This window comes from Arvicola amphibius, chromosome 9 (assembly GCF_903992535.2).
Source record: "Arvicola amphibius chromosome 9, mArvAmp1.2, whole genome shotgun sequence".
In the NCBI taxonomy this organism is placed as follows: domain Eukaryota; kingdom Metazoa; phylum Chordata; class Mammalia; order Rodentia; family Cricetidae; genus Arvicola; species Arvicola amphibius.
Window position 1 is genome coordinate 3,057,892 of NC_052055.2, and position 15,682 is coordinate 3,073,573.

Below are 15,682 nucleotides of genomic sequence, written 5' to 3' on the forward strand. Positions count from 1 at the left end.
CAATTAACTATATATGCAACAGCTCAATAAGTAAGGGGAACTAATACACATAGTGTTGTCAAAGTGGTAACACACCTATAAGCCCAATCTTGGGAGGCTAAGGATGGCCTGATTCACACAGCAAGGTCTTGTCTAAAACCAACACATACACACACACACACACACACCCCTGAGAACAGCCCGTATTTTACAGACTTGGTAGCTGCTTCCAGCCCTCTACTTCTAAAAGGCAGCAAGCACCCGCCGCTACACACGCCAACTGACAAGAGAACCAAAGGAAATAAAAGCAGAACCATCCACTGTTTAAGGAATTTTTATTAAAGCAAGAATTTTATAATCCAAATTACGTTTCCTTGCTTAGTTATCAGTTCTGCTACTTAAAACAGAGCTGACATCCCAAGCTATTCCACGGTAAAGAATTACAAAATTAAAGAAAGGAATGCTTTAAATTTTTGTACTTTGCTGAAAATTCTTTTCCCAGGGTCTATAAAACATTAATTTGTTTTTATATTTTACTATTTTTTTTGTATTTTTTGTTGTTTTAAATCAAGTAATCTAGGACTAGCACTGTTTGCTAGACCTGGCATTTGCTCGGTACATAAGGTTCAAAGTTTCCTTTCCTTTTTTTATTTATTTTATATTTTGCAATGTTTTTTCATAATATTTAAATTTTTCGATGTTTAGATATTTTTTCTTCGGTGAAGCACGAGTGTCTTTTCGTGGTCCCTGATCAATCTGTAAATGTCAAAAAATAAAATAAAATAAGACCAATAGGAACACATAATTAAAGTCCTTGACTGAATCCAGCAAGTCAGTAAGCTGCCTGTCTGCTTTTATTGGCACAGCCATACCTGCTCCTTCACATCCGTATCTACATCAGACACAACATGGCCCACAAGCCAAGGGCTCTAGTCATTTTTAGGAAAAGGGTCTGTCAAACTGTAATCTTAGCACCCTGATGGTGGGACAGAGGGAGGCCCAAAAAAAACATTGAAGCCACCATCCACACCCCCCCCCCAAAAAGAAGAAGTATTAATTATGAAAGCCAACTTCTGTTATAGGGCCATTTCATACAAACTACTTCGCAAAACAGTATTGACTTAAAGTACCGGTCAGTTAGTTATCAGTGAGGAGACCCCTCTGACAACCTAGCATTTGTCAAAGCTCATCTCTGCTATGGAGGAAGGAGCACTCACTCAAACGGCTGGGACACCGGTGGCACTGTTCACTGCCTTCTGGGCAGCCTCTTTTGCTTGGTGGGCTTGTAGTACAGCCACAGCTTCATCAACCTAGAAAAGGGAAAACAAACTGGCTCAAGAAAAGAAATTGATAAATCCCCGCCCAAACAGACCTTTTCTTAGAAGAGCGGAATGAGCTCTAAGCCGCAGTGGTTACCATTCTGGCTACGAGAGACCCAAGAAAGCTCCACAGTCTACCAGCAGTGTGAGCTTTGAGAAAGCAGGCACTACAGTTATCGAGGGTGTATGTATCACCATTTGCAAAGCTCCTAAAACTCCATATACACCATGTAAATGTTCCGTAGAATAAAAAAAAACAAAAAAACAAAAACTAAAGTCAGTGAGACAAATGACAAAGCACCTTTGAGCGGAGAGACTCTGGAGACTCAAGCATGTGAAGTAATTCCGAGTTATCAATCTCCAAAAGCATGCCAGTGATTTTACCAGCAAGAGTAGGGTGCATGGCTTGAATAAGAGGAAACAGCCGTTCACCTAGGAACAAAAAATTCTATCAGAAAGTAGCAATGGCCATTATCAACCTGGTGTTTAGAATCTTACTAATGCACGCCCGTCTGCACACAATCTGTCTCAAGCCAATCACTTCTGGTGGAACTGGCTTCTCAAATGTCAGCGTCAGTTTCCTTGTTGCAGAGCTGGGTGGGGATCAGTGAGCCTACCCACCAGCTCCAGCTCCCACCCTCAACTCCTTCACACCGCTGCCCTCCATCATTGCTTTCAGCTGCAACACTGCTGACCCCTGTCTTCTGCAGACTCTGAAAGGCCAAGACAACAAAGTTACTTACCCAACATTTGCTTTTGCTCTTGAGGAGGGGCAGATGCCAACATGGAAGCAGTTAGAGGTTCTTGACCTTGCACATGAACAGCAGGCTGGACATGAAACAAGAAACCAAAGTAATGGAACAAAACCCAGCCACCCATCAACATACAATCACAGGGATCTGGCTACTTAAATCCAGAGGGAAAAACTGGCTAAGCACTAAGTATAGACCATCACATGACATATCTGTACCTGAGCTACAGTACATTTTAAATAAATTCTTTGGAATCATACAATCCAGTTTTGGTTCCATGACTAGGAAAAAGGTGACATCTAAACCATTTAACTAAACTTTCCTTCACATCTTCCTTATAGCCACGTCAAACAAAAACAGCACATTAACTCAGGGACTACTGGCTGCATTCTAGTCCTAAAACCTCCTCACATATAACCAACTAGTAAGATGGTCCAGACAGCTCAGCTCTCATAGGTCACACAGCTGATCACCTTTGAGTTCAGCTAAGTACCACGACCCTCACAAATGATAAAACGCACCTGTTGCATGGTAACTTGTGGCTGTGCATTAAGATGTTGCTGGGGATTGCGGACTCCCGCAGCGTATTTATACTGGGGAACGGTGCGGACAGCAGGAGTGGCTGCAGCAGCAGCAGCTGCAGGACGTGGACCCATGGTCTGTGTTGAAGTGTTAGCTAGAGAAAAAGAAATATCTTAAGAGTACTGTACTATTTCAAATTGGAGATCAATTTCTTTTTTTAAACAGAAAGACTCACCAACACGCTGTGTTGACATGACTCGTGGAACCTGTGAGGAAGCTGGTCTCATAGTACTAAATGGTGGTCTAGGAGCAGCTGGGCGGATAGCACCGGGCATGTTCTGGAATGCTGCATTTAAAGGTAACACACGTGAGCTGAGAACCTTACCAGGTCAAAATTAATGCTTCTCTAAGGCTGAGGTTTGTATAAAAAGCTACATGAAACCCTGGTATATATTGGGTTTCAAACTTATTAAATCGCACAATGCCAAGAGATATGCAATAGGATCAAAATGAAAAACACCAAGGACTCCTGAAATCCAGACTGACACGAGCAAAGATCAATGTCACAACCCTAAGGCCCCTGTAGTCATCTGAGCTTTGAAGACAGTCACCAAGGCAAACAAAGATTTGGAACAAATCCCCAATCTTATCTAGGAAAAGCAAACCTACCCACTGAAGATCACCCAAACATAAATTATAAATTTGCCTCATATACATTATATTGAAGCCACAGCCTAGCAGACGGTAGGTTGTATTGTATCTCTGAGTTACATCCCACGTTCCAATCCCTGTCATAATTGAAAGAGGCTTACGATGAGGTCTGGCACCCTGAGCAGTCCAGCGAGGACTTGGTCTTAGTTGAGCAATTTGGCTAGGAGGATAGTATGCAGCACGGTTCTGAGTCTGTGGGAAGAAAGCAAGCACATCAGCTCTGGTGGGCTGAACCTCCACATAACACGCTATTACTATAAATGGATACCCTCCATCGCCTTCCATTTCCCCAATCCTAGAAACTTAGTGCTTTATTATCAAAGCACACACAACAGCTCAGCACAACACCACAGCACGAGCTTCTTTCCTCCTCACTCACCTGTGGGATAGCTGCCATGAAGTAACCTGAAGGAGGTGCTGGCTGGTAGGGGTTCATCACGGGGTTGGGCACAGCTCTCACACTCGCCATTCTCTGCATGTACTGGTTAGTGAGGTGAGCCTGGCGCTCTTCTTTGCGCTGAGCTAAAGCTACATACAGTGGCTTCGTGGCCACAATTCTGCCATTCATTTCCGTAACTGCTTTAGTGGCTTCTTCAGGGGAAGAGAAACATACAAAACCAAACCCTTTGCTGCGACCACCCTCCATCATAACCTATGAAGAAAAATAATAAAGAAAAATGAAAGGTTAGTACAATGGTAGAATAAACCAAAGCTCTCATTTAGGTGAAGTCACTGAGCCATGTAATCCTGTTAGTGCCAGAACGAACTTGCATCAACCGAGTTCTTCCTTCCAATCAACTCAGGGCACACATGCATCACTGCAGGCAAATACAGCTGGAAGAGGGAGCTATACAACAGCAACTTTCCAAGCAAGGTGCGGATATGTGTCATTACAAACTTATCTGAGATAACTAAGAAATAAAATGTACGAGTTCTTAAATCTTCAGGACACCCAAAACAGAAAAACTAAGCAGAGGAACAGACACCAGCTAAAACAAGACTACTTCTCACTCTATGGACCGATCTGTTAGACCAAGAGATGCCACTGTCTCCATCTGAAAGCATCACCCCCAGAATTCCAGTCCAGCAAAGGGAAGACGCCTGGACTGCACTGTGACCAGAACAAAGGACCTCCACCATCTTATTTATCCTTGAGCCGCTTGGCAAATTAATATTAAATACTGAGCAAACTGCTGTCAGCAATTAGTAACATTTAAGAGCACACATTAAATAAGAAGCAACCTGTTAGCTTAAGAAAGTATTTGGGGCCTCCCTTATCTTTTATAAATAACTAATATCGTACACGCTCCTCTTACCTTTGCACTGGTGATGGTACCAAACGGAGAGAACTCTTTCCGGAGACGCTCATCATCAATACCATCATCAAGGTTTTTCACATAAAGGTTAACACCCTGAAAAGACAGCAAATGAAGAGAGGTAGGAAGCCCTCTGTGGTACCCAAGTACACCTATTAGCCCGTGTTCCTTCTCTCCCCTCATCCCTATCTTAGTTTGCTCACTCAAATAAAAACGGACCTGGTATCTGGTGATCCTGTCTTGCTTCATCTGCTCAAATTTGCGCTTAAGTTCCGTCTGCCGCTCCACTTTTTTCTGAGCTCGACCAACATAAATCTGTTTTCCATTGAGCTCCTTTCCATTCATCTCATCCACAGCCTTACAGAAATCAAACAAACGCCTTAGTTACTTGTAAAGGTACAGGCACTAGCAAGGAAAACTATTCATTTCTAACATTAACATTTCTAACATGCCCAATCTCCAGATTTGAGGGCAGTATACACTCCAAATTCTCTAACACGTAAAATACAAATATTTGATTACAACATGTAAAGCTTTCATTAATGTTGCATAATCTACACAAGCAAAAAACTTTAACTTACTTTCTGTGCATCTTCATGTCTTTCAAAGCTGACGAATCCAAACCCTTTGGACTTTCCGCTTTCATCAGTCATTACTTTCACACTTAAGGCAGGCCCTAAAAAGTTTGAAGAATCAAAACTAGTGCAGTTAATTAAGTATACATTTCACTTTTTTTTTTTTGTTTGAGAGGGTTTCTCTGCATCAGGTTGCTCTTGAAATCAGAGATCTGCCTGCCTCTGACGGGATTAAGGCGTGTGCCACCCTGCCCCCACCGCCACATTTCAGAGCAAACTAAACTTTGAGCAAACTCAAGCTCAAAGACTTTTACGGTTCTCTTCACATATCTTTTGTATAAATATTTTATATATGCCTGGAAGTTCTTACACTGAGATGTCTTACAAACCCAGTTTTTCTTAGTTCAGTAAGTAGAGAAGCCCTTTAGGTAACTAATATGATTGATTTTTCTTGCTCAGAACTAAGAATGAACTTGAAAAACCTTCTTGGGTCATCTGCTTTTGAACAGCAAAGGGAATACCAGCTCTGCAGAGAGAGACAACTGAATTACCCCAGGTTATTTCTAAGGACAAGCTTCCCCAAAGTGGAAGAGACCACCTACTCTGTAAGAACGGGAAGCAGTGGTCTCAATTAGAACAGCCCTCACAGGCTCATACACTTGGATAGAATTGAACAGGATCAGGAGGTGTGCTGCTAGGGGTGGGTTGAGGTTTCAAAAGGCCCACACCATTCTAATTAACTCTCTAATTGCCTTGTGGTTGTTAACATCTCTGCTGCTGCTCCAGATCCTGCCTACTACCATGATGGTCATGGACTCACCCATTTATTGCAAGCCCAATAAACCTGTGTCTCAACACAGCAATAGAAATGTAACTAGACAGTGGTCAACCCAGGATGTGGGAAAGGAGGTATAATTAAAAGCAACCAGCTCAAACTCAGCACTTGGGAGGCAGAAGATGGTAGATCTAAGTTCAAGGCCAACCTGGTCTACATAGTGACCCTCAAGAAAAAAAAAAGGACAAAAGGGTTTTTAAAACATTCAGATGCAACATAGGTAAGATATGTAAAGAGAAACTTCTAGAAAACTTGAACAAGGTCCACAACTTGACTGTTATTTTATCTCCTCATCCCACATCTTTGTAGAAAATAAAAATTCTTTGCTCAAAAAGATTCAGCCAGGTGTGGTGCATGCTTTATGCCTTTAGCCCCAGTTTCTAGAGGAAGGTGGGGGCTTTTGTAAGCTGCTGACCAACAACTAGAGCAACACAAAGAGACTCTGTCCTTAAAAAAAGAATCAAGGCAGCAAACTCAGGCTGGCCTTACAATGGTATAGTAACTGAACTACAAAAACAACTTAAGTCCATTCTGAAACTTAACAAAAAGACAGCAGCAAATCGCCTATAGATGGATTCTCATTACCCATCTTTTACTCCAATCATAAAAGTGAGGCTGGTTTTTGTACTTTCTTGAGCTTAATCAATTTATTTTGAAATTTGAGGTAGGATTTCCTGTAACCCAGCAGACATTACAACTTTCAAATAGGCGTGCACCACTCATGCCTAGCTGAATTTACTTTGAAAAGATCTTCCTAGGAGTTATGATAGAAGAATCTGGATCTTTGAAAACATTCTTTGAAGCTGCTCAAATGTTACTGACACTAACAGAACCTAAAAGGAACAAGCTTTTCCACTCTGTAACTAGAGGACAGTCTCACCCGTGCTGCCCTACAACTCTAAGAACTCTGTGTTCAAAGCATCCTAATGAAGCAAAACCTTTAAAGATCTCCTCAGCCGGCCATCCTTGGACCCGATGTTTGTATTAAACTCTAAGCTTCTACTGTATTATACTGTAGCATTCTCCAGTCAGGCACCAGTCACCAAACATCAGGCAATTCCTCTAAGTATAAAGATATAACTTGGACACATTACCAAACTTGCCAAAGAGATCCTTGAGGCGCTCATCATCCATGTCTTCCCCAAAGTTCTTGATGTAAACGTTGGTGAACTCCTTTGCCCTCGCTCCAAGTTCTGCTTCTCGTTCCTTCCGTGATTTAAATCGTCCAACAAACCTGAGAAAATGTCAGCACTTTATCATCAGGCTGCCTCATAAAGCTTAGATTAAGGCCAATAGTTTATAAAAGTGCACCACAAAATAAAAATGTCCTCACTGAAAACAGGGACTTCTAAAACAATGTCTCCGCACTATAAAATGGAAGTTTCCTTCCAATGCACACTGTGATCCAGTTAATCCAGGTTAAAGGGGTCAACTCCTGTGAGCAGAATTGTTCAGGGCTGACCAAGAGATCTACATAAATGCTTCTGTTACTGTTGTTTCAGAGTGGTTCTGTAACTGTGCCATCTCCTTACGAATTTCCAATTGTCTCTACTAATACAAGTCTGGCCTAACTGTATAATTAACCAAAAACATAATAATTACCATACCAGCTTCTATAACCCCACACAAATAAAAAATGACTTCATAATAAATACCATACCAGCTTCTATAACCCCACACAAATAAATGACTTCAAGGAAAACACGATTTGCTCTTATCCTCAAAAGCATGGGTCTTTTCCATAGTTTGAAGAACCTCAGTGGGAGAATTATTTCATTGTAGATAAAACTTCCTGCTCTCCCAAGTAGTGCTTCAAATATTTCTTAGGAACAAATTATTAAAAAAATATCAAACTGCTCCCCAGAACGGTGCGCCTCAATATGCACTTAAACCAGCAACAAATCAGTCTTCACCTGGATCCTGCAATGGAGATATTCCTTTAATTTTTATTCTAGCACCGCTATCAAGTTTTCCACTGTGATAACAGTTGAGTAATTCCTGGGGCCACAAGTGTCTTGGATTTCACAATCTGTAGGCTTTACTGATTAAGACCTCTATCTTAAAGTCTAATCTGCATAATCTCATTTGTCATGCTGATGCTTTAGATGCTGGATGGCAGAGAACACCTGGGCTTCAGATTTCTACATTTGGGATCAGTGTTCAGGCCAGGCGGTGGTGGGTGGTGACACCTTTGACCTCAGTACTTGGGCGCCAGAACGGGAAGAGCGAGTCCAGGACAACTAGGGCTACAGAGAACCTGTCCTAGGGACGCTTCTCTTCTTCTGTTTTTGAAACAGGGTTTCTCTAACTTCAGGTTGGTCTTTAACCCTTTAGTTTCTCTGGAGCAGGGATTATGGGTATATGCTACAAAACCAGGCTCATCTAGTCCCAGTACCCACAGAAAGTGATGTCAAGTCAAGCTGCAGGCCACTCCGGTACCTACACATCAAGAACTCCCGTCTCAGATCACTTCCTACAAGGCTTTATAGAATAGTCAAATTCTCGCAGATCAATAAGTCTATTGGCAACAAGCAGCCTTTCATATTACTTTTCAGTGTTATTCCTTAGTTTGTTAATTCCTTAATTTTATTTCAGGGAAGATTAATCACAAAACCTAACACCAAGAACGATCTGACTTCAGAGCACAGGTATGTACAGTTGGATAGTTTACTGTCTTAGGGCACCTACCATTCAAATGACTTTGGCTAGTTTCCCCAAATATGAAACTGGCCAATGAATTAGTTCCGTAGTAAGGTTGCATGGATTCCCAGTTCAACAATGCACTGATTTGACCAAGTTTTATAGCTCTTTTCACCTGGTTCAATTTAGGTCTGAATGTTGAGTGACATTACTGAACTACCAGTATGAAACCTAGAAAATGTGGTTTAGTGCTTTTGCTACATTATGTACTTTGGTAGTTGATACATTCTCATGGAGCCTACCTGGGTTGGCCTTAAACTCGTGGATCCTTGTGCTCCTGTTTCTCTCAAGTGATATTACATGCACAGCTATGTCAGCCATCTGTATCTTTCTTTCCTTTTTTTGTGTGTGACACAAGTCTATGTAGCTTAGGCTGTCCTGCAGGTTCTACACAGTACAGTTACATCTGCCTCTACCTTCCAAATGCTGGAATTAAAGCTGTGTTACTATGTCCAGCTCCAGCTATTTTATCTTAAGGGTAAAAACCTATTACTTTTCAAACCAATGGTGGGACTATTTAAAAACAGACTAAAGCTATACTTACACTTTACGGTCATTTAGAAGCATCCCATTCATTTTCTCAATAGCTCTTTCAGCTGCTTCCTGTGTTTCAAAATGCACAAACCCATAGCCTTTGGAGCCATTTTCATCACAGACCACCTGGGGAAGGAAGACACGCTCACTTTTGTTACCTGCTATTGCTTTTCTACGGTGCAGAGATGGCAGTGACCTAACCCGGCTATCTTGGAAATTAACACAGCCATCACAGATGCTCACAAAAAGTAGCTCAACATTACAAATATTGATCTGTTGCATCTTTGCTTACCTTACATGAAAGGATGTTACCAAATGCAGAAAATGTATCATACAATGCTTTATTGTCAATGGATTTGTCCAAATTTTTAATGAATATGTTGCCTACTCCACTTTTGCGAAGTGATGGATCACGCTGAGACCACATGATGCGTACTGGCTTGCCCTTTATAACATCAAAATTCATGGTGTCCAAAGCACGCTCCGCTGCGAGAAAGACATTTTCCAAGTAAATATCACTAATCTTTGATTAGTCACTGTATTTCTGGATAGTTATGCTTCACATCAAAAAACTCAATCTATCCTACAATTAATTTTGAGGTCCATAAAGACTAAATTATGTATACTTGAGCAGAATTTCTAAAGTGAAACTTTTTTTTTTTTGCTAGGGCCTCTCCATGTAGCCCTGACTAGCCCGGATCTCAAGAGATTCACCAACACTGCTTCTGTTATCGGAATCAATCATGTTATTAGCACTACATCTGTCTTAAATGGAAAATACTACCTTAAGCAAAAAGACCAGTCCTTAAAGAGGGTACAGTTCACTTGAATCCATGAAGCAAATTCCAAATTTCTCACTAATTACTGGTAAGTTATTGACAGGACAAGTTTTTGTTCCTTTTTTGAGATATAAAGTCTCTCTGTGTAGACCTGGCTTTTGATGTAGCTGGCCATAAATTCTAAAGACAAACCCAGGTGCTGGGATTAAGTGAAGGAACCACCACACCCATTTGCTGTAAATGAAAGTTTCAGTTCCTAGAACATAAAGATAATCAGTAGCCGCTCCCGATCAATTGGCTCCCTGGTCCTGCTGACTTTGCTTGAGCTTGACAGGTTTTTTTTTAATGAGTCACCTCTCCCTACTAAACTTAGCACTGCTCACTTACATGTCCATTACTGCAATACATAAGAAAATACTGTAAAAGAGAGAAAACCTGGTTTAAAAGACCCATCTGTAAAGATGGAATACTGAACATACAGACACAAAATGAACGGAGGAACGAGAGGCAAGATTCTGAGCAGCTGTAATATTGGCCCACTGGCACAAGCACAGACAGTAAACTATAACCACGGCAACTTGAAGTTTAACTTTTCAAACCCCAGGACATTTAAAAACTGGATAGTCTGTATTTAAAAAAAAAAAAAAAACCACTAAGTTCTAGGTCTTCCAAGTTACGTAGTCAGTTCTGGGTTACTACTCTCCCTCATGTCACATCCTGTGACGAGTCCTGCCCAGGGCTGAGCTGCAGCGAAGGACACTCAAAGAGCCCCACACAAAGCCAAAGGGCAGGACAATCTGCAGTGCAGGGTGACAACTTCTGGCTCCGAGTCATTCAACACATTGCCTATCCAGTCTCAGCATCAGCTTTAACCAAATGAAAAACTGGTCATCAGTCACTAATGAACTAACTAACTAACCGGATGAACTTAAGCTGACTTTTCCTAAGATTTAACCTAACTGCTTGCTCATAGGCCATAAACCTTATCTGATTCTTAGATTTCAGTGAACAGTCAAATTTCACAAAATATATCAAGTCAATCAAGATTCATGGATATCCTGGACTACTTAAAAAAACAAAACGAAACTATCAACACTTGGATGTCACTAATTCAGCATTAAGTCCATGTTCTAACATTTACGATCCAAACTAATCAGACTACATTTAAAAAAAAAATTTATAATCATGGGTGTTGTTAGTAAAATATTTCGAGATGTATGTCTTATTAAACTAAGACTTAACTAATTTGGTTGAAATGAGCTAAGGTGTCTGGTGTCCTAGAGAGCTGCCTACATCCCCCTCCTCCACTTCGCGGTTACAGACAGAAACCTACTTCATCTAGGGAAAACCCCAGGCAAGTGCACATGGCATAAGGTGCCTTTCCCGGTCCACCGGTCAGGGATGCGCTATTGGGAATGGACTCGGGACCCTAAGGATGCCCCCACCCAGGCACCACCCTAATAACTTTCTTCTGAAGCCTTGGGCTCCCCCCAGCGACTGGGCCACCGGCAGAACAGGCCTCGGGCCTGGTGAGGTTACAGGGTTCAACACGTGGTATCCTCCCCAACCAGTGCCGGGCCAGGGCAAGGGGATGGCCGGCCGGGCGCCCCCACCCAGCGCGCCAGGAGGGGATCTCGGAGCCCCCGGACCTCGCGGCTCGTGGCGGGCGCGCGGCGGAGGCGATCTCAACCCACCCTCCTCCCGGCGCGGCGCGTCATCGCCCTAAAGTTTGCGAGCGACCGAGGACGAGAAAATGGTCGCGGTGGAGGAAGTGCCGGCCCGCGAGGGGCTGCCCGCCGCGCCGTGCCCTCCCGCCCCCTCGCCCGGCCCGCTAGGCCCGCCGCCCCCGGCCGCATGGCCGCCCGCCGCCCTCCGGCCTGCCGCTCACCGTCCGCCGGTTGTTGAAAGTTCACGTACGCGTAGCCCAAGGAGCGGCGGGTGATCATGTCCCTGCAGACCCGGATGGAGAGGATGGGCCCGGCCGGGCTGAACTTCTCGTAGAGCATCGCCTCCGTCACGTCGGGGTGCAGGTCCCCCACGTACAGGGAGGCCATGGGGTAGCTGGGGGCGCTGGGGTTCATCTCGGCACCGGCTGCCCGCGGGGCCGCAGGCCGCGACCTTTCCCGTGAGAGGAGGAGAGCGAGTGGCGGGGCCGGGAGGGGGACGGAGCCGGGGGGAGGGGAGCGGGGGCGAGCGCAGAGGGACAAAATTCAACCGGAATCGACGCGTACTCAACGGCCGTGGAACCGGGGGAACGAGGCTGGCGGTGCTGGGTCCGGGCGGCAGGAAGGCCTCGGTCTCTGGGTTCCTGCTTGGAGCTGCGGGGCCGCGGGCGGGCGGGCGGGCGGGTCGGTCTCGGCTGCTTCACCGGGTTATTTTATAAAAAGAGGAAGAAAATAAAATAAAAGTCTCCGGCGGGGGGAGGAGACGCGGATTTTTTGTAAAATTTTTTTTGGGTTTTTTTCAAAGGATTTTTTAGATTTTTTTTGGATTTTTTTAATAATAAATGTGTGTTCCGAAGCCGGAGCACACACTCCGCACTCTCAGCACTAACCGCCGGGGAGAAGGGGAAGCACCGCCTCCTGCACCCTCTACTTATACCCCCCGCCGTACTCGCCCCGCCCACGCGCGTCTGACGCCGGGGCCCTACGCGAGCGACGGCGCCGGAGGAGGCGGAGGAAAGAGCGGACGGAGAGTGGCGGCGGCGGCGGCTGGCTGCGGGCGTGGGGGTGGGGGCCGGGGCGGGGACGGCGCTGCTGCGCACGCGCCACGGCCGGCGGGGGGCGGGGCGGCCCCCGGCCCCGCCCCTCGCGCACACGCCCCGCCCCCGGCTCCCGAGGGCCCCGCCCCCTCCGGGAGGAGCGTTAACCCGTCCGCGCAGCGGGTGGGCGGCGCGCGGGGCTTCCGGGTTCCTCGGCGCCCAACCGCCCCCCACGTGCGCGAGCGAGCCATCGCGGGTTCTCCTTCGCTCGCCACCCCCACCCGCGTCCCCGGGCGGCGGCGCCGGACACGGGCGGCCGGGTGTCCGAGCTGTGCGCCGGAGGGAGGCAGGGGAGCTGCCCCGGTCTCCTACCCGGACCGCACTACGAGTCCCAGCGGGCAGCGCCGCCACGCGCGTGGGCCGTGGAAGCGGTGCCTGTCGGGAGCTGGAGTTCTCAACGGCCGCGGGCTCGCTGACCTCAACCGGACTCCAACCGTCCCGGGCGTGACCTGGCACGGGTCCGGGGCGCTCGACGCGGCTGAGAGGAGGAAGAGAGGGAGGGAGGGAGAGAGGGGCGCGGCTGTTGGGAGTCTGGCGGCTGGAGACGGTCTGTTGGCATCACTACGTTTCTTTGCAGTGGAAAACAGGACTCGATAAAAATGGATTCCCTCCCCCCCCCCCCCGTAAAGTATGCGTTCCACACAATTATTCGGTGTCTGTCACTCTCAACCAAACAAACCTGACAGATTGAGGAGTAGTCAAAATCCGCAGTAGCCTGCTTAACCCGGCCTTCGTAGCCACGCCTTTAACGCAGCACCCCGGAGGCAAGGGCAGGCACGTCTGAGTTCTGGGCCAGCCTAGTCTACGCAGCAAGATCCAGGCCAGCCAGGATTGTGATAGCCACAAATATATCGACTCGTAGAAATAACATTACCTCAACATTAAAATTACACTTTAAAATTGCAATTTATAGTTTTTGAAGTTCTATATAAACATCCTTTGTGTGGGGAGTGAAGCAGATCTTTACCAGTTAAATGATTGCTGGGCTCTTTGATTCAGTTGATTGTTGGTGCATACTTAGCCTATTTAAGTCGGCAGAGTCCTACACAGGTACTACCCACACCATACACAAATCCACATTGGTTAAGATAATATTTTTGAAAACCGTGTTGCTGTGTGCTTTACAAATGAGTCTAGTTTAGGGCTGTTCTATAGGAAGACACATTATTACTATGGACTATAAGTATTCAATTTACTAGGACCCTAGTTAAAATAGTCAATCAGAAAACCACTGTTAATGCCAGTGTGTTGGTTCACGCTTTTAATCCCAGCACTCAGGAGGCAGAGTCAGGTGAATCTCGGAGTTTAAGGCCAGACTGATCTACAGAGCTAATTCCAGGACAGCCAGGGCTACACACAGAAACCCTGTCTCAAAAATCAACCAACCAAAAAGAACCTATTCTAAAATATTTCAAAATAAAAGAATGACAATTCCAAAGTAGTTTAAAAGAAAATGACGTCATTTTAACTCCTGAGTAAGAGCAATATAAAACAAAAACCAGAAGGGGCATTCCGGACGACTGTCAGGATCGCTCAATGGGTAAAGGCGCTTGCTGTCACTCCTGGTGGCCTGAGTTGTACACTTCAGGCCCACATGGGGGAAGGCAAGAACCAGCCCCTCCGCCCCCCGCAAGTCTTTCTCTGCACACATTCCAAGAGGCATGAATGCCATTGTAATAACGCATGAAAGGAACTTGGAAAGATGGCGGCAAGAGTTAAAATCATGTATAATCGCTACCTTTGCCTCTGTTTCTAACATAGTGCATCAGTCGGGGTTCTCTAGAGTCACAGAACTCTATATATATAATATATATATATATATATATATATATATATATATATATATATATAGTTTATTGAAATGACTGCAGCCCAACAATGCAGGCCATAAATGGAAAGTCCCACGAGCTTGGGTGTCCCATCTTGTCTGCTGGGATCTTGAAGGGGTGGATGGATGGGCTGACCAAGGCAAGGGCAAGCAGGCAAAGAACACACTTCTCCCTTTGCCTTTATTGAGTATTCCAGCAAAAGATGGGGCCTAGATTAAAGGTGTGAACTATCAAAAGATGTCTGTGTTGTAAATCTTTTTTTTTTGGTGGGGGGGGGGGTTGAGACAGGGTTTCTCTGTATAGCCCTGGCTGTCCTGGAACTCACTCTGTAGACCAGGCTGGCCTCGAACTCAGAGATCCACCTGTCCTCTGCCTCCTGAGTGCTGGGATTAAAGGCATGTGCCCCCACCATCCAGCATAAATCCGTTTTGTACAAACTTCCAAATGGTAAGTGCAATTAGGAGTTCAGCCTTCGGGACAGCTTGATACAGAATATGGATGTCCTGGGTGAGAAGTGTTCTAGTCACTAAATATTCTTTCTTTGTACATTAATTTTTTAAAAACAGAATCTTTATTTAGGCATGGCTGTTGCTGTACCTCAGTATGTAGCTCAAGCTGGCTTTACACTCAGAGATTTGTCTGCCTCTGCTCCTAAGTGGAGACTGAAGTCACGTGCCACCATGCCTGGCTGTACTTTCTTCAAGAGGGGGCTGGTTCATCTGGCCTTCTAAGCCACTGAAGTTATTGACATGAACTGGATGCCATTGTCATATTTTAGGGAGGGATAATTGTGCGAAGGAATCTAGAAGCAGAGGCTTCACTGAGAAAGGGGAGCTGGGAGAATCAAGGGGGAGTTGGAATCCATCTGTGACGGCTACTCTTGCTTGTCAAATTGACTGTATCTGGAATGAACTACGACACAGAAATGGAGGGCACTCTCGTGATCCGGATCTTGAGCCAGGAAGATCGCATGCTTTAATATGGATCTACAGGCTGGTAGACACAGGCCTTTAATCCAGATGTTGAGCCAGAAGGCACGCCTTTAATCTGGGCCCTACCTTCCTCTGGAA

The 15,682-nt window shown here is 45.3% G+C and overlaps 1 protein-coding gene across 1 annotated transcript; it reads right to left on the reverse strand.

The window, feature by feature from the left end:
• Positions 1–297: 297 nt before the first annotated feature.
• On the reverse strand, positions 298–12,585 carry Pabpc1 (poly(A) binding protein cytoplasmic 1). Its single transcript, XM_038342908.2, has 15 exons — positions 11,911–12,585; positions 9,536–9,729; positions 9,254–9,369; positions 7,104–7,243; positions 5,181–5,275; positions 4,819–4,956; positions 4,600–4,695; positions 3,663–3,935; positions 3,385–3,475; positions 2,808–2,918; positions 2,572–2,726; positions 2,042–2,126; positions 1,600–1,730; positions 1,197–1,289; positions 298–735 (listed from the first exon to the last, which is right to left on the reverse strand). The coding sequence occupies exons 1-14, from the start codon at positions 12,101–12,103 to the stop codon at positions 1,197–1,199; spliced, it is 1,911 nt and encodes a 636-aa protein (XP_038198836.1). The 5' UTR covers positions 12,104–12,585; the 3' UTR covers positions 298–735.
• Between the last annotated feature and the right edge of the window lie 3,097 nt (positions 12,586–15,682).